The 20,202-nt window shown below is 34.6% G+C and overlaps 1 protein-coding gene across 2 annotated transcripts in view; it reads left to right on the top strand.

Annotated features, from left to right (window-relative positions):
* Bbox1 (gamma-butyrobetaine hydroxylase 1) overlaps nt 1-20,202 on the top strand; it is a 76,547-nt gene that overhangs the window by 36,167 nt on the left and 20,178 nt on the right. For both annotated transcript variants that reach the window (XM_074043148.1, XM_020155253.2), the window contains exon 6: nt 14,654-14,759. In XM_074043148.1, coding sequence (XP_073899249.1) covers nt 14,654-14,759 — 106 coding nt within the window. The remainder of the gene's footprint in view (nt 1-14,653; nt 14,760-20,202) is intronic.

Raw genomic sequence — 20,202 nt, forward strand, 5'->3', positions numbered from 1 at the left:
GAGACAGTGAGGACAAGGGGTAAAAGAAAATAAACTCAGATCTTAACAGTTGTCAAATTTCATCTTGTGGGGTACTGTGTAGAAGCTGAATAATACTTAGAAGGGCATAAATTACAGTAGAAAATAAAATACAAACAAATACTTTGGAATACTTCTTTCCAAAAAGTTTAAGAAAAAATAGAGGTCTGAACACCATAGAGCATCTGTATTACATTATTGCCCAGAGGGCTCTCCAATGAAAAGACAGAGAAACACAATTTAATCATGGCTTCACTGTAGGCTATTTGGAGGTGAGAAGTTGATCTAAGTTTTCATGTAAATTCCCAATCTCTCTGATTCTCCTCTGCTGAGGACTTGCCTCACTCTTTCTTCAGGAGTATTTTAATAACAGCCATGTCCTTTGAGGTAACTGGAGGAAAATTTGCTTGAAAAATATAAAACAGTGCTACTACTGCCCACTGTTGCATCTGCATGACTGTCTTGCATGCAGGTTTCATTAGATAAATAAAATAAAGACAAACAAAAAATGTTTCTAGTCGGGTGTTTCTCAAGTACACCAGCCAGACCAGTTAAGAATTAACAATATTGAAATGGTCTCTGGGGAGTATAACCATATAGCCCTTCTAGCATCCATTGGATTTCTGTTAGCATTCTAAAAGATGTCTGTAAACCAACCCAGTAGCATTTCACACTTTCAGCTCTACTAGAGATTGAGAGTGTATGAGTGAAAAATATTCTTAGTCCTTGGCATCTTGCCCCTTAGAAAATACTCCTACCGTTAGCACTTCCTCCAAATCTGACTGAAACAGCTACTTGTTTGATGTACATGTTACCAGAAAACATTTCTGAAATGTGGGGATGGAACAGGGAAAGAAAAAAACAAGTTTATTCATTTTGTTGAAATTTCTAGCCAAGAAACTGCTTAAGAAAACCACATGGGCCTTCTTGAGTAAAAAATGGCTTGTGGGTTATGAAAAACAACTTAGAAGCAATTCAGACTTGGGAAGGAAACAAAGAAAACTTGTCTGAGTTCTGAATTTAGTTGTAAATTCTATCCTACTTTGTAACAAGCCCCCAATGGGACTTCTTAATGAGTTGTTTTAAATATAGTACTGACTAGAGTATGTGAATAAGGGAGAAAAGCCTTTAAGATGTCTATGCTAGTAAGCATTAGGTTTTTTTAAGCAGAGTAACAAGCTAAGTTCTTGCCACCATTGTGAACCCCAGTTTATATAATCCGCCAAGAACCAGTCTCTGGGGTTGCCTTTGTGGTATTCAGTTTCACAGTAATTAATGCTGTTGCCAACAAAACCACTTGTGTATGAGGTCATCTCATGAATGGAAGGAAAAGTAATTTCTGTGTCTCGTGCTTCTCTACAAATCTCTTGAGGGAATTTGTGAGATAACCTATTCAAGCAATTGCTTCTACACAAGTCCTCTAACACTCTTGGTTACGCTCTGCAGCCAGGACAAGCCACTGTCATTGGTGTAGGAGAATTACTTTTCTATAGCACATTTTATGCACTAACTCTTGAGCTCAGTTCTTTACAGTCATTATCTTAAATCTTCACTATTCTGATAGGAATTATTACCCCACTTTACATGTCAGAAACTGAGGCAGAAGATGAGACTGCAAACCCAGGGTTAATTGATCACAAGCCTGCAATCTTTCCTTTACACCACACTACCATGACAGTTTGCTATCTAACATTTCTTGCATAGTTTCCATTGTCATAATAATTTTTGGCTGTCAAATGTGTCTTGTATTTATACTGATAGTTCAGATGCAAAGAAATAGTTAGAAAGGAGTATATGGAAATTTCTCAGCCAAAGCACAAGGACAGCACCAGAATAATCATCCCCTTCACCTTTTCTAAGTTTGAATCACAGCCAAGTGTTCATTCACAAAGAAAATGACAATGGACACAGATGTCATGAAAAAAAGAAAAAAAATACATTTAACCTTCCACATTAAAAGTCTAAATGAGCTTCTAATAAATAAATTAAGCATAATTTGAGCCCTAATATACATACACACACACTAAATATGGTTACTGTGGAGTTCCCATAAATTACTCATTTTTTTGCAATACATTTCGTTCTTGGTTTTTCTGAATGAATGCTTTTAGGAGTTCATTTGGAACAAATTTTTGTAACCCATATCTGCATGCTTTTAGAAATAGTTGTCATTTGTCTTATCCTACTTGTCTTCATTAAACAAACTGTTGAAAAACATTTTTATGCAAGTTTATTTTTTCCAGGTCTACTGAGGTATTATTGACAAAAAAATTTATATATAGAGAGAGTATACAATGTGATGTCTTGGTTATGTATTAATGATTAATACAAAAATATAATTAACATATTCCTCACCTCACAGTTACCTTTTGTATGTGTGTGTGCTAAGAACCCTTGACACCTACTCTCTTAGCAAATTTAAGTATACAATACATTGCTATTAACTACTGTCACCTTGCTATACATAAGATCTTCAGTATTCAGAAGTTTTATACCTTTTAACAAAAATCTTCCCTTTTCTTCAACCACTATCTCACTCATGGTAATCACAATTCTATTCCCCATTACTGTTAGTTCTCATGGTAAATATAATATAGATACAGAAAAATAACATAAAACAAATGTATAGCTTTGTAAATTTTTACAAGGCAGGTACTCTGAAACATCACCCAGGTCAGGAAGTGGAATATTGTCAGCCACCCCAAATTCCATTTGTCTTTCCCACCCAAAACCAACCACTCATTAAATGAGCCCAAATGAAATGACTCTCCTCAAATTCATGGTACGTGCTTCCTTGGTGTTCTGGTTTACAGTATTATCAACCATATATACATCCCTTGGCTTTACTCACTTTGCCTATTTTCTTGTTTTTCTGTATCATTTTCCCCTCTCTGCTATAATTACTTCATGAAAATATATATTCACTATTTAGCAGAAATCGCACCTCAGTGGCTCTCTGTTTATTTTGGTTGTCTGAAGCCTATTAGCTCATAAATTTCTCAGGAAGGACTTACGGCAGCACTATTCTCTGCACTCTTACATGTTGACAGCCACTTTAAACCTCTCTTCATGCTTGAAAATCAGTTTGGCTAAATAGAGAATTCTTAGCAACAGATTCTTTAATATCTCAGTTTGGTTCTACTGATAATCTAATTTCATTTTTCTTATAAGTTATTCAATACTTTTACCTGGGTGCTGAGGGTTTGTTTTGTTTTTTTTTCCTTTGAATCTGGTAATGTCACTGGCTATCTGTTTGTGTTCACTGTTCTGGACCAACTTCAACACAGAGGATATGCTTTGGTCTTTTCATGTGCTGTTTCATTTTTTTTTTTTTAATTTCAAGACATTTTTCTTAAATTGTAGTCTTTTTGTTCTATTCTTTGATCTGAGTTTCTTCTTTTAAGACTCCATTTATACATACATTAAATCTTCTTTGCCTGGTATCTTGTTACTTGCCCTTAAATCTTTTTCTTCTCTTTCTTTTTATATATATTTAATTTTTTCTCCTTTTTATCTCCTAGTCACCTAAAGGCATTATCTATGATGCTTCTTTGATACTGTATTCCTTTTAGTTCACTCTTCATTTATTTAATAATTTTTATTTTTTTTCTGATTTGTTAGACTCGATTACAAGTAGAAAATAGAACTTTAAAATAGAGAAATACAATATTTTCATCTTTTGGGGGACATATCATTCTGGCTTTGTTTATAAAAATGTTATTTTGCTACTTATGCTATTTTCTTCTTAAAATATATTTGAATTTAAACATTAATTATGTTTTGTTGCTTATATTATGTGAAACTAGTTTTTTAACTATTAATAGGAGACAGGATCTAGAAATCTTTTTAAATTTATGACCTTAAACTCTATTTCAAAACTATAGCTGAGAACTTTATAACACTTTCAGGGTCTTCTCCCTGATTTTTGCCTGGCCCTTCCTTTTACTTTATCTTTATTGACAATATATTGCTCCTGTGGAGTTTTTTTTTTTTTTTCTCAGAAGGAAGACTTGTCATGGAAGGGAGATTTGTCCAGTTACTTTCTAGAATTCATGAGGCCCAGCGTATTCAGGTTCCTTACCATGGACCTCAGATACTCAGCTATGTAGAAATACGGACTTCCTCACCCAAGTTTCACTGCCATTCGAATTGTCTTAGTGTACTTGCTGGTGAATATGTTAGTGGTCTGGGAATTTTCAGACATGTCATGAACCCCATTGCTCCCCTAGACTTCCTTCTGCACAGATTTTGATGTCACATAAGTCTTGTTGCTTTGGAGGGTTTTTTTCTATCATTCATATTTTAGGATTCATGGAAATATCTTTGGTTTAGATGCTCCCCATGTGTTGGGGGGTTATTCTGAAGGTTCTGTATGGGGGAGTCAAAAAGATGTTAAAAATTAAGTCACTTTCACCATCCCAGAATCTTCATTCTTTATTTTATATTTCTATATCTCAGAGATTTTTACATTCATTTAATGGATTAAGAGTAATACTAGATATAAGAAAAGTTATTTTTATGTTTCTATTTTGCATTTGAAGAATATCAACTCTCACTTAAAAATGGTAAGAAGCCTTCCATTTATCAGAAATGAAATGTAAATGATTGTCTATAAGTAGAACTGAAATAGATAAATGGGACCTCATAAAACTAAAAAGCTTCTGTTCATCAAAAGAAATGGTCTCTAAACTGAAGAGAACACCCACAGAGTGGGAGAAAATATTTGCCAATTATACATCAGACAAAGGACTGATAACCAGAATATACAGGGAACTTAAAAAACTAAATTCTCCCAAAACTAATGAACCAATAAAGAAATGGGCATGTGAACTAAACAGAACTTTCTCAAAAGAAGAAATTCAAATGGCCAGAAAACACATGAAAAAATGCTCACCATCTCTAGCAATAAAGGAAATGCAAATTAAAACCACACTAAGATTCCACCTCACCCCTGTTAGAATAGCCATCATCAGCAACACCACCAACAACAGGTGTTGGTGAGGATGCGGGGAAAAAGGAACCCTCTTACACTGTTGGTGGGAATGTAGACTAGTACAACCACTCTGGAAAAAAATTTGGAGGCTACTTAAAAAGCTGGACATCGATCTACCATTTGATCCAGCAATACCACTCTTGGGGATATACCCAAAAGACTGTTACTCCAGAGGCACCTGCACATCCATGTTTATTGCGGCACTATTCACAATAGCCAAGTTATGGAAACAGCCAAGATGCCCCAGCACTGACGAATGGATTAAGAAAATGTGGTATCTATACACAATGGAATTTTATGCAGCCATGAAGAAGAACGAAATGTTATCATTCGCTGGTAAATGGATGGAATTGGAGAACATCATTCTGAGTGAGGTTAGCCTGGCTCAAAAGACCAAAAATCGTATGTTCTCCCTCATATGTGGACATTAGATCAAGGGCAAACACAACAAGGGGATTGGACTATGAGCACATGATAAAAGCTTTAGCACACAAGGGAGGGGTGAGGATAGGTAAGACACCTAAAAAACTAGCTAGCATTTGTTGCCCTTAATGCAGAGAAACTAAAGCAGATACCTGAAAGCAACTGAGGCCAATAGGAAAAGGGGACCAGGAACTAGAGAAAAGGTTAGATCAAAAAGAATTAACCTAGAAGGTAACACCCATGCACAGGAAATCAATGTGAGTCAATGCCCTGTATAGCTATCCTTATCTCAACCAGCAAAACCCCTTGTTCCTTCCTATTATTGCTTATACTCTCTCTACAACAAAATTAGAGATAAGGGCAAAATAGTTTCTGCGGGGTATTGAGGGAGGGAGCGGGAGGGGGTGGAGTGGGTGGTAAGGGAGGGGGTGGGGGCAAGGGGGAGAAATGAACCAAGCCTTGTATGCACATATGAATAATAAAAGAAAAATGAAAAAAAAAAAAAAAAGAACTGAAAAAGATGATGACTTTTTAAATCAGAACTCTAGAAATTTTGCCAAGAACTGACTACAAAAAAAGCTGTAAAAACCTCCCCTAGAATTGGGTACAGCATTGCATACCTGTAATTGCAGCTACCAGGGAGGCAGACAGAGGAAGATCACTGGCTATTCAAAGGCAGTATCCTTGAACAAAAGCTAGCAAGACCCTACTTGGAAAACTAACTTAAAAAAATCAAAAAGACTGTGGGCATAGCTAAAATGGTAGACAGCTTGAATAGCAAGCACAAGGCTTTGAGTTCAATCCCTAGTACTACACACACACACACACACACACACCCTAGAAATAACACAATAACAATAATTGATCACAGTATTATTCATGATTTAAATATACTTAACATAAGTATATTAAGATTATAGTTAATAAAATAATCTCTTTTGTGAAAGCAGAAAGATATGTAGGATTGCAATTTCCTGCATTGTGACAATAGCAAGCAAGTCTAGACCATTAGATGAAGATGTTATATTGAGTTTAGTGTTTTAGTTTTAGAAGAATCTGTCCCACACTCCTACTTCAGTCATGGAAAATCTCAGTAATCTTGGATTGCTGCTCTACTTTGAACATTAGAATCTGACTCTAATGTAAACACATTCTCATTTCACTAAGACCCCACAGCAGTGCTTTAAAAAATAGTTTCTACACAGGCCAACAGATTATGTTTACATTTATTTCTGTTATGGTTTTTTTTTTTGAAGATTTTTATTTGGGATGGATAAATAAAGACTTGAGTCACAGACAATCAGCAGCAGCCTTCTTGGCTTGATTAATTTCTATAGGAGGTAGAAAGGAAGGCAAGATGACATTTTTAGGATTTTTTCGGACTTGTGCTATAACTATTAGAAAATGTTTTATGAATGGAATTGGTGAGTTCCTTTCTGGGAATGTATCATATTATGAGAGCAAAGACTTTAGGGTGCACATACCATAACATGCTTAAGACATTCTAACGCTAGAAAGTATTTATCATCCCCTTCTAGTTAATGCTGGAGCCAGAGAGCTTCTAGTGAAGCCAAATCATAGCCCTTATCCCTATTGAAGCTACTTAATGTCAAACAAAGAAAGTATCTGTTCTCTGGCTAAAGTGTGCTCGTGAATCTCTGCCAGCAAAATTCTGTTAATTCACCCTCATCACATGAGAAATCAGGAAAAAGAATGTAGGTGGATTGATGTAAAGCCATTATTATTCATGAAAAGGAAATCTAGTCATTTCCTAGTGACAGTGTCAACAGCATTATCTTCTTAGTTGGAAGATATATTTTTACTCTCTCTAAATATTTTTACTCTCTCTAAATCCTTTCTGACATGTTGATTATTCTTAAAATGCCAATATTGACCGTAATCTGAATCTGTATTTTATAAGGGCTATGAACTTCATAGAGAACACGCACTTCTTGGCTACAACCACTGCAGTGGTTTATTTAAAATGGGTTTCAGCAGGCTATATATACTTCTTTTTCCTTTTCACTCATTCTCTTTCCAGTTAATGGCCACTTATGGATGACTATTTGACTCATAGTGAAAAACATGCCAAGTATTCCATTCTAACTTTAAATGTGAAAAGCAGAACAAAATAGCTGGTTTCATTCTCTGTCCCAGATAACAAGTAAGACAATCTACTCATGCTCATTGGGAAAAGTATTCTCAGATGTGGGGAGAGGTTTTAGGTTGTATTAGTAGAGGAAAGAATTACCTTAAGTATTTAGCCTCTTCCCACCTTCCTGAGACCATAATCATTCTACCTTACCCAACACTATATGAAAATGGAGACTTAGAAAAGTCATCTCTGCCCCTTCTTATGATCAATCATTGGTTTCCTGCTTTAGGTTTAGCACTGCATTAGATAATATGGGGAGAGCAAAACTGTCTGCTCTGCACTCAAAGAGGTTTACAATCTAAAATAGGAAATAGAATAATGTATTCATATATCTAAGTGAGATCAGACTGATGAGAGCTCTTTAAAAATATAATTCTCATCACAAAGAAAGCAACAATTTCAGTCCCAATCAATGAGACAAACAAGACATGTTTAGGCAGTTCCAAGTAGAGGAGTAAATGTTAGGTAATGAGGAGATTACAAAGGAGGAAAACTCCTAAAGAGCAGCTTCTATTGATTTTGCTGATTTACTACAGAAAGTCTTTATTATTCCATTTTACAAACATATAAATTAATGCTTAAAAATAATAAGTTGCCCAAAATTATGCAATTAGTGATTTTCAAATCCAGAAATTGAAGTCAGTCCAATTTAAACCTAAAAACTGAAATGCTGGAATTCACTGTCTGAATTCCAGAATTGAGCTGGGCTTTAACAAGTGGGTATAGCAGATGAGGAAAAGACAGGGGAAAAAACAAGGAACAAGACAAAAGACAGGAAAGCACAAGTCAAACAATGTATTAAGGTCAACATAATTAGAATCAGTAACTCCAGTATGGCAATAGTTGGCAAAGTTAGAAAATAGCATTGGGTCCTTGAAATCTAAATCAGTGGCTCTAAATTTTATCTTTTATGTACTGGATAAAAGTGAACATGAAGCATTAGGAAGGTTTGTCAGGTGGTAGTATGCAATGTATGGTAGAATACTGGGGCACTGACATTCAGCGGAAAGCTGAAATACCCAGACATGAGCTCACTGGCTATCTGTAAATGATGGAGTGGTGGGAAACATTCAAGGCATTGTGAATTGTAAATAAGGGAATGGATTATTTCATCATCCCTACTGAAGCACTTATACTAGATTACCAAGTAGTTGATGAGGATAAATGTACCTTTTTAAAAGTAACCCAACTGATGAATTTAAACATATATAAATTTAAATTTACATATATATATATACATATATAAATTTACATATATATTTACATATATATATATATATATTAGTTTGGTGTTTCACTGTTTGAAACCACCGATAAATTAATGGATCTAGCCATTAGCATGAACATATGCAAACATCTAAAAAGATATCCAGATATTATGTGTATTCAATTTGAAAACACAATGACAATGCCATGTATGATTTTGCAAAAGAAAAAAAATAGTCTATCCAACCAGGTACATTTAGCTCACAATTTCCCAAAAACACAGAAGACAGAGCAACATATCTGTCAGAACAAATATGAGTATGTAGTCAACCAAGTCTAAACTGGTTAAATTTCCTTAGTTAGTCAAACAATAAATTGGAATGAAATGAACAGTTTGGAGTGAAAACTTATCAATTAAAAGACATAACAAAGGCCAGTCAAAGTCGCTCATGTATGTAATCCCAGCTATGTGGGAGGCAGAGATCAGGAAGATCATGATTTGAGGCCAGCCTAGACAAAAACAGAGACCCCATCTCAACTAATAAGCCAGGCATGGTAGCATTCATCCAGCTACACAGGGGCAAAAAATGCAAGACCCTTTCTGAAAAATAACTAAAACAAAAAGGACTGGGAAGCATGGCTCAAGTGGTAGAGCACCTGCCTAGCAAGTATGAGGCCCTGAGGTCAAACACTGATACCACACAGACAAAAAAAACATAACAAATATTTTTCTGAGCAAGACTGAACATAGTGTTAAGGGATACACATTTGGTTGATAAAACTATGATAATGATAAGCATAGAAGTTATCAATATATCATACTTATAGTTACTTTGGAGAAGAGAAAAGTGAATGTGTCTTGAATGGGACATAGGTAAGAGTTAAAAGTTTTATTTCTTAACCTGAGTCCAAGGGTGAAATCAAAAATTCAAAATCTTCCCCTTAAAAGCAGGAATAAGATGAAGAGGTTAGCTTTTGTCACCAATATTCAACCTTGTTCTGAAAGTTTCAGCCAAAGCAATTAAGCAAGAAATAAAAAATAAAAGTATCCAAATGAGAAAGGAAAAAGTAAATCTATCTCTACTGCCAGATAACATGAACTTATATATATATATAATATATATTTCATAGAATCCACAAGAAACATCTACAAGAATCCACAAGAAAAAAATCTACTAAATGAATTTAGCCACATTGCAGTTTAAAGATAACAAGCAAAAAATCAGTTGTGTTTACATTAAAAATATCATATGCCATTATCAAGTTCATTCCAGGGGTGCCAAGATGGTTCAACATACACAAATCAATAGAAGTAATACAGCAGACAAACAGAATTAAGGTCAAAAAAATCACATGATCAAATTGATAGATGCAGAAAAAGTCCTTGAAAAAATCTAACACCCTTCTTTCATGATAAAAGCCCTGAAGAAACTAGAAATAGGAGGAACATACCTTAATATAATAAAGGCTACATGTAGCCTATATTTTCCACATTTAGCACAATGCCAACATTGTGCTAAATGTGGAAAAACTGAAACCATTTCCTCTAAAATCAGGAATTAAACAAGAGTGCCCACTCTCTCCACTCATATTCACTATAATGCTAGAATTCCTAGCCAGAATAATAAGCTAAGAGAAAGAAATAAAAAGGATAAAAACAGGAAAGGAAAAAATCAAACGTATCCCTACTTGTAGATAATATGATCCTATACTTAAAAGACTATAAATAGTCACACATACATACTTAGATCTGATAAACACTTTTGGCAAAGTATCAAGATACAAAATCAGCATACAAAAATCAGTAGCTTTTCTATATACCCACATAAACAGGTTGAGAAAGAAATCAGTAAAGTTATCCCATTCACAAAAGCCTCAAAAAGAAAAAAACTACAAGTAAATTTAAGTATGCAAAAGACTTCTACAATGAAAATTATATCACATTGAAGAAGAAAATTGAAGAAGACATTAGAAGATGGAAGGCCCTTACACACTCATGGGTTGGCAAAATTTAGTATTGTAAAAATGGTTATGCTACTGAAAGTCATTTACAAATTCAGCACATTTCCTATCAAAATATCTTATCATTCTTCACAGAAATAGAAAAATCAATCCAAAAATTCTTATGAAAGCACAACAGACTCCGAATAGCCAAAGCAATCCTAATTAAAAACAGCAATGCTGGAGGTATCACAATACCTGACTTCTAATTATTTCAGAGCCATACTAACCAAAAACATATGATACTGACACAAAAACAGACCTACAGAATACAATAGAATTGAAGATCCAGAAATAAACACATAGCTACAGCCATTTGATTTTTGACAAAGAGTTAAAAACATATGTTGGAGAAAATATAGTCTCTTCAACAAATGGTGTTGGGAAAACTGGATATCCACATATAGAAGACAGAAACTAGATCCCTAGCACTCACTTGTACAAAAATCAATTCAAAATCAATCAAAAAACTTAAATGAAAGTTTGAAACTACTACGGGACAACACTTTTTTTAATAATTAAAGTCTATTTATTGCAAATATTTAAATAACTTAGTGAAGATTGTTTAGTTAATACATTAAAAATCACTTGTATGTGATTTCAAGATATTGATGAACATCTTTCTAGACATCTTTCAAAGATATCCATTCGTAAACTTAACACAAGTCATCTAACACAGATAGTCTTACTTATATGAACATTTTGCACCTATGTCTTGGCGAACAAAAGCAGACTCCTGTTGCATGTTTATGTGATTCCAGAATCACTGGGTAAACAGGTATTGTTACATTCAGCATTAACAAATGCTGTCTAAAAGGTTTTCAACATGGCTGCAAAAAGCAGGTGCTTGAGTCATTTGTATTCTATACATCTTTAACATAAATTCTCATTAGACATACATTGTATCACTTATATTTAATTTACTGACACTGAGTTTGTATCATTTTATTAGGAAAATACATTCTAAATAGGACTCCAGCTGCTAAGGATATAAAAGCAAGAATTGATGCATGAGATTGCATGAAATTAAAAGGCTTCTGCACATCAAAGAAAACAGTTTTCAGAATCAAGGGCCAACCCACAGAATGGGAGAAAATCTGCAAGCTATTCATTGGACAATGTCCAGAATATATAAAAAACTCAAAAAATTAATCACCAAAAGGGCAAATAATCAAATTAATAAATGGACAAGCTAATTTGACAGTTCTCAAAAGAGGAAGTACAGATTACTAATAAATACATAAACAAATGTTCAACATCTTTAGCCATAAAAGAAATGCAAACTAAAATGACACTGAAATTCCTTCTTACCACAGTCAGAAAGGCTACCATCAAGAAAACAAATGGCAACAAATGCTGGTGAGGATGTAGGGGGAAAAGAATCCTTATACATTGTTGGTATGAATCTAAATTAGTGCAGCCACCATGGAAATCAGGACGGAGGTTCCTCAAGAAACTAAAATTAGAACTGCCATATCATCTCACTACACTACTCTTGGGCATATACCCAAAGCAACGAAAACCAACATGCAAGAGAGCTACTGGCACTCCCATTGACAAGCAATGGAACCAACCTAGGAGTCCAACAACTGATGATTGGATAAAGAAAATGCGGTACATACATACAATGGAGTATTATTATTCAGCCATAAAAAATAATGAAATTATGTTATCTACAGGAAAATAGATGGAACTGGAGAGCATTATGTTAGGCAAGGTAAACCAAACCCAGAAAGATAAATACTGCATGTTTTCACTTATATGTAGAATCTAGACTTAAAAAGTGAAAATCTGACATGATTGCAAAAGGCCGATGGTTTGGAGGGCACAGTGGATAGGGGAGGAGCAGGTGACAGGGTGATAAATATTACAGAAATGCATCATACATGTGTATAAAAATAGCATGATGAACCCCACCAAAAACTGTTAAAAATGGGGAGGAGGACAGAGAAGGATTAAGAAAAAGTAATATAGATGGGGTGAATTTGATCAAAATACATTATATACATGTTGCAAATATCACAGTGAAATCCCTTTGTATAATTAATTTATGCTAATAAAAAACTAAGTGAAGTTATACCCTCTATCTTATAACATATAAAAATTAATTCACAATGGGTCAGTGGTCTAAAAATAAGATGTAAAGCCATAAAACTCTTTGAAGGAATCACTGGGAGAAATGTCTTGAACTTGGACTGGGCAATAGATTTAGAGGTATAACACCAAAAGCAAATGCAATGAAACAATAAATCGATAAACTGAACATCATCAAAATTCAATACTTTGGAGCATCCCAGAAAGCTAGCAAAAAAAAAAGAAAAAATCACCAACGGAATAGGTGAAAACATTAATAAATCATACGTCCAATATCCAGGACATACTAAAAAATTCTGACAATTCAACAAGAGGACAACTCAATTTACAAATGGGCAAAGAACTTGAGTAGAAAATTCTCCAAAGAAGATCTACAATTGGCCAAACAAGATCATAAAAAGATACTCAATGTGATTAGACTTTAGGAAAATATAAATCAAAACCACAGTAACATTTTAAACCCATTAGATAGGCTCTAATAGCAATATTTTTAAACAGAAAATAACAAGCATAGGTAATGATGTGGAGGAATTAGAGCCCTTACACATTTTTGTGGGGATGTAAAATGGAATAGCTGCTGTGGAAAATAGTCTGGCATTTCCTCAGTTAAACACAGAATAATGATAAGGCCTAGCAATTTTACTCCTCTGAATATATTAAAAATTGAAAAGCAGGTACTCAAATAAGTACATGTACACATGTTAAAACCAGCACCGTTCATAATAAGCAAAAAGTAGAAACAGCCCAAATCTCCAATAGTGAATGAATAAACAAATTGTGATATATCCATACAATAGAATACAATACAATGTCATTTAGCCATAAACAGAAATACTATGTAACCAGCCATGATGGTGCTCACATGCAATTCCAGCATTGGGTAATGGAGGCAGGAGGATTGTGAGTCCATGGTCAACCTGGATTACATAGCAAAACCCTGTCTCAAAAGGGCAAAAAAAAAAAAAAAAGAAAGAAATGATGTGCTGATGTTTGCTACAACAGAGTGATTGAATCTTAAAAATATTATGCTAAGTGAAAGTAGACACAAAATGTCACATACTACTTAATTCCATACATATTAAATATTCAAAATAGATAAAATGATAGAGGCAGAAAGTAGATAACCTGGGGAAGAGCAGAATGGGAAGAAATTGCTGTAGTGGTTACAACCACTGTGAATGTAATAAGTACCACTGAAATATTCACTTTAAAAATGGTTCATTTGTTGATAGAATGGCTTACATGGTAGAGTGTTTGCCCAGCAAGAGTGAAGCTCTGAGTTCAAATCCCAGTATCAGAAAAAGAAATTAAAATGGTTCATTTTACGTTATATGAATTTGGCCTCAATACATCATTTTTTAAGATGCATTAAGATTTTTAAAAGGATGACCTACTATCCCACGTACTATTTTATAAACTCTGTGAAATGCACTGTTATAAATGGACTTTTTGTGGGGGTTGGTATTGGAGTTTGAACTCAAGGCTTCACACTTGCTAAGCAGGTACTCTATCACTTGAGCTACTTTGTCAGCCCATAAATGTACTTTTTTTTTTAAGTTGAGAGGAAAAATGAAGAGTCACTAATTCTGAAACAGTCACTTTGGACAACAAAAAGTCAGACTCCCTTTCTGGCACAAAGTTATTATGTTAATTATTTCATAAGATGAAAAGTTTCCATTTCCCCTACATAATAAATTTATTCTAACACATTTCCTCTGGCTTAGTGGCAACCTTTTTAAGCATGTGTTTCTTATATTTTACAGACATACTTGGCAAGTGCAAGACAAAATCGATGCAAACAATGTGGCCTACACAACTGGAAAGCTCAGCTTTCACACAGATTACCCAGCCCTCCGTCATCCACCTGGGGTAAGCTGAGCTCCAGCACACTTTCCACAGGGCAGGCCACAACCAACATCCTCTTACACTAGATGATCACATGTTTTGCCAACTGATTTAGTCTTAATATAAATCTTTCTCTAAACATGATCTAAACACAAAATCTCTGTTCTTAATTTCAGAATATCCTCACATTCCTATGGAATAGGACATTTGCATACATCTTTTTAAAAACATTTCTTTGGTTCTTATTAGCACTTTTTACTCTGCCAAAAGAGATTGGAAGACAGCAAGGCATCTTGAGGTCTCTCTGCACATGTATCACTCCTAAGACAATTCAAAGAAAAAATGAAATCTGAGAGCACTATGTGGGGTTTACCCCCAGAGTCACATGGCCACCACTGGTATCAGGTACTGTAGCATAAAAATCAATTCCTTAACATAATAGCTTGAAAAAACAGCCAGGTTCTTAGCCCATGCTTTCGGTATTTGAGCTATGTGCAGCTGAGCAGTCTTGTTTGCAGTCACATGACCTCAGTTAGTCACTAGTTGGTTAGGAACTGGTTGACTGGGATAGCTTGCCCTGCTCCCCTTGGTCTACTATCTTCCAGCTTCTTATGCATATAGCAACTGGCAGAATTTTCAGAGAACAACCCAAAGCACGCAAAGCATCTTGGGTCCCATACTAATAATAAACACAATACCTCTTCTGCAGTGTTTATTGCTCTAAGCTAGCCATGACTATAGTGCAGATTCAGGGGATGTAGTGGTAAATACCTCACAGGAAAAGATGCAAAAATGCATTACACAAGGATGGGAATATAAGGAGCAGAACAATGATGCTGTATTTAGGAACCATCTCTCATCACATGTATCAGATTCTTTCTTAGAGATGTTCCATCTTCTTTGAGAAAAAACAGATTTTTAGGAAGAAAAACAAAGGAAAATTTCTTACTGGACAGTCTTCTTCTCCATCTTTACAAACTTCTCATTTTCTAGACCAAATACATTTTTACAAAAATCATCACTTTACTAAACCAAAAAAAAAAAAGTGGTCAGGAGACCATCTTTTAAAAGATATTTTGCACCTATTTTCAGAGCTAAATTGAACTAAATGAACTAAATACACAGAAATCTGTATCTTCAAAGGTAAAGAAAATTTGGGAAATTCTCAGGTTAATGGAGGAGAAATGGGCCAAAATAAATTAATCCAGTTTTTCATCATCTTGACTGAACATGTTTTCATGGTTACCCACTGTTTCTCGCCAGTATTATCTAAGCTAGTCTAGTATTTGACTTCACATGTTTTAAATTATTTTGTTGATTGTAAAATACCACATAATTTCTTTGATCCAAATGGCAGAAAAATGACCCCCATAAGTCACCTTTTTTGGGTGGGAGTTGAAGAAAGATACACTCACTGTAATATTCTAAATGTGGGTCAGAGATTTTTCTAAAATCTTATCATTAAAAACCAAACTAGTTTTAGTTTTTAACAAGGGCAAACACAAGGGGATTGGACTTTGATCACATGATGAGGCAAAAGCACACAAGGGAGGTTTAAGGATAGGCAAGAACTACCCCTCCCCAAAAAAAAGATAACATTTGATGTCCTCAATGCAAAGGAACTAATGCAGAAACTTTAAAGTGACAGGGGCCAATAGGAGAAGGGGACCAGGAACTAGAGAAAAAATTAGTTCAAGAAGAATTAATTTAGAATGCAACACCTATGTACAGGAAAGCAATGAGAGTAAACTCCCTGTATAGCTATCCTTATCTCAACTAGCAAAAACCCTTGGTCTTTCCTATTATTGCTTATACTCTCTCTACAACAAAATTAGAGATAAGGGCAAAATAGTTTCTGCCTGGAAGTGAGGGGTAGGGAGGGAGAGGGAGCGGGTTGGGGGGGGAAGGGAGGGGGCAGGGGAAAAGGCAGAGAAATGACCCAAACATTGTATGCACATAAATAAAAGAAATAAAAAAAAATTTTTTTAAAGCCAAACTAATGAACTCAGCTTATGTGCCAAAGATTGGCTAGAGAGGTGGGTGGAGTAAAACTTGAAGAATGAGACCAGGAAACTAAAGATCCTATATGAATTTTTAAAGCATCTTCTGCCTTTGATAACTTCAATTGTTGTTTCTAGGTTAAAATTGAAAGTCTAAGAAAAAGTGATTAAATTACTTCATAAATATTGCCAATGTGTACTATAATGCTCAACATTTTCATAGCATTTTATGCTTTTTCTAAAGCATTTTTATTTTAATTACTTTAGATGATCTCTCTTAACATTCCTTTAAGGTAAACATGATTAATCCATGTTTTTTTTGTTAAATGAGGAAATGAAGCATCAAGCTAAAAACTTTTATTGGATAACATCTGATTAATGGGAAACTTGGACTTGAGTCCAGGCCTCCATCTAGTTTTTCATGACATCATAATGGTCCTGAATTGGCATTGCTAATTTCATTATTTATTAAATAATAATAGATAGATTATAATAACTTAATAATATTAAATAATAATAGATAGATTATTTATAGACATTATCACCCTTTACAAACTTGTCAAAGATGGGAACTGAATCTTGTGCTCCTCTATAGCCCAAAATTAAATTCAGCACCTAGTAAATAATAGACTCATAACCAGTATATTTTAAAGAAGTGAAGTACAACATCATTGCACCTGTATCCATCAGTAAATGAAATTTTCACAGCTAAATGACTTGATAGATTTTTAAATAAAAGATTTCCAAAATGTTTTGATTCTAATAAAAGAATAAGTACAAGTACCAGGTCTTCCCTTTTGAATTATTCAGGGGTTTTTGTACCAAAGTTTGAGCTTGCTATAACAAACATGAACAGTCAATGTAATTTTCAGTCTATATGGAATGATATAGATAATGAGTCACCTACCTACTGAGAGCCCAGTTTCATCAATTTGGATCATAGAGGGCAGAGGTAAGGAGTCACAGATGTAGCTTTGCTCACCAACTTTCTCTAGGCCAAAAGTCACACACTACCATAAGAAATATTTTAAAAGAAATTTTTCTTTATTCTAAATAACTTACATGAAAGAAAATTGAGTTTTATATGTTACAGGCAAATATTTACCTTCTAAATAGTGGTGAAAGGGTTGTCAGACTCCATCATCATTTTGCTTTTATAACATTGTATTAAGAGTATAGGTACATGAAGGAAAATATTACTTGACCTTGCCTTATGTAAAAGACATCAAGCTGACCTTTTTGAAAGCTATCATTTGAAATATTCTGTGAATCTAAAGAACCCTCTGATTCTCCTAAAGACAAAGTTATGCTGTTGTTCTGCCTTCTGGAGGCTAGTAGGCTTAAGGTGTCTATTTTATTTTCCCTTCTTTGTCATCTTGTTGCTTTATCTCTTGTTGGCCCTCTAAGATGATTTTCTAAAGTGATTTGATCAACTTTTGCACATACATTTCAAGCTTTAAAGTGGTTTCAGTTTAAGTAAGGATTGAACCATTGTTAGTTTAGACCAGTTATTTCCAACATGTGAAATTAAGGTCAGACATTCTCTCAAAATTCACAAAACACATTTGTACATGCCACACAAAACTGAATTACTACAAGTGCTAGAAAGGAACTTCTCCCTATCTAGGAAAAAGACTTGGGGCATGTAGATTTTGGGGCAAATGCACCAAAGTTTAAATATCGCATTATCATATATTATCTAATTAGGGAGTTCTCACACCTCTATATCTCCTTCTATCCATCTGCAAACTGCATGACACAATTATAATTTGAGAATAAGTTATGTAATAAATTATAAAATTGGGAAACATCATTTGCAAGTAAATAGATGGAACTGGAGAAAATCATCTTAACCAAAGTTAGCGAGGCTCAGAAGACCAAAAATTGTGTGTTCTCCCTCATTGGGAAGGGCAGATTTATTGATACTATCCAATAGGACAGCCATTTATCACAAGTGACTATTTAAATTTTAATTTAAAAATGGAACTACATGAAATTAAGGAGCTTCTGCACAACAAAAGAAATGGTCTCTAAACTGAAGAGACCACCCACACAGTGGGAGAAAATATTTGCTAGCTATACATCAGACAAAAGATTGATAACCAGAATATACAGGGAGCTCAAACAACTAAACCCCCCCAAAATCAATGAACCAATTAAGAAATGGGCAACTGAACTAAACAGAACTTTCTCAAAAGAAGAAATCCAAATGGCCAAAAAATATATGAAAAAATGCTCACCATCTCTGGCCATAAAGGAAATGCAAATCAAAACCACACTAAGATTCCACCTCACCTCTGTTAGAATAGCTATCATCAAATACACCACCAACAACAAATGTTGGTAAAGATGTGGGGAAAAAGGATCCCTCATACACTGCTGATGGGAATGCAAGCTAGTGCAACCACTCTGGAAAACAATATGAAGCTTCTTAAAAAATTAAACGTAGATCTGCCATATGATCCAGCAATCCCACTCCTAGGAATATACCCAAAGGAATGCAACTGAGGTTACTCCATAGGCACCTGCACACTCATGTTTATTGCAGTGCTATTCACAATAATCAAGTTATGGAAACAGCCAAGATGCCCCACTACTGACGAATGGATTAAGAAAATGTGGTATTTATACACAATGGAGTTTTACTCAACCATGAAGAAGAATGAAATCTTGTCATTTGCAAGTAAATAGAGGGAACTGGAGAACATCATCTTAACCAAAGTTAGCCAGGCTCAGAAGACCAAAAATTGTGTGTTCTCCCTCATATGCGGACTTTAGACCTAAAATAAGTGCAGTAATATTATTGGACATGGGTCTCATGCTAAGGGTGAACACATACATGAGGAATAGGGAAATGTAGGAAACCCCCCCAAAATAAATAAATTTTAATTTAAATCAAAATTAAATACAATTTAAAATTCAATTTCTTAGTCCCACTAGCTATATTTCAAGTGCACAAACTACATTTCAAGTGTACAGCAGCCATGTACAGTTAGTGATTTCTGCACTAGACAAAGAAGACCATTTCCATTACTGCAGAAAGTTCTGATGGTCAGCACTCTTCTAGACCATCTATGGAGCAAATCAAGCTAAATGGATATTTCTCCCACTAATATTGATAGAACTGAAGTTAGGGCATTTGATCATGTCTGCCATTTTCATTCTACAAGAACTCAGTCAGGAAATGGGTTTTTTTTAATTTATTTCATTCAATAAAAATGAAGATTCCACACCTGAATGCTATTAGTTTCTTCCAACAGAAACTCATAATCTAAAGTTAGATACTCAGAATCACTCACCCATACTGACTTACCAAAAGGAGTCACAAAACCAGTGAAACACTCCCATCAAAAGGATTTTCATTCATACTATGTTTTTCTTTTCAAAACAAAATCACATTTTCCAAAAAATTTGGCAAATGCCTCATAGTCCCACCCAACCTCATTCCCTTCTTACCCTTATATCTG

Source organism: Castor canadensis, chromosome 1 (assembly GCF_047511655.1).
Source record: "Castor canadensis chromosome 1, mCasCan1.hap1v2, whole genome shotgun sequence".
NCBI lineage: Eukaryota > Metazoa > Chordata > Mammalia > Rodentia > Castoridae > Castor > Castor canadensis.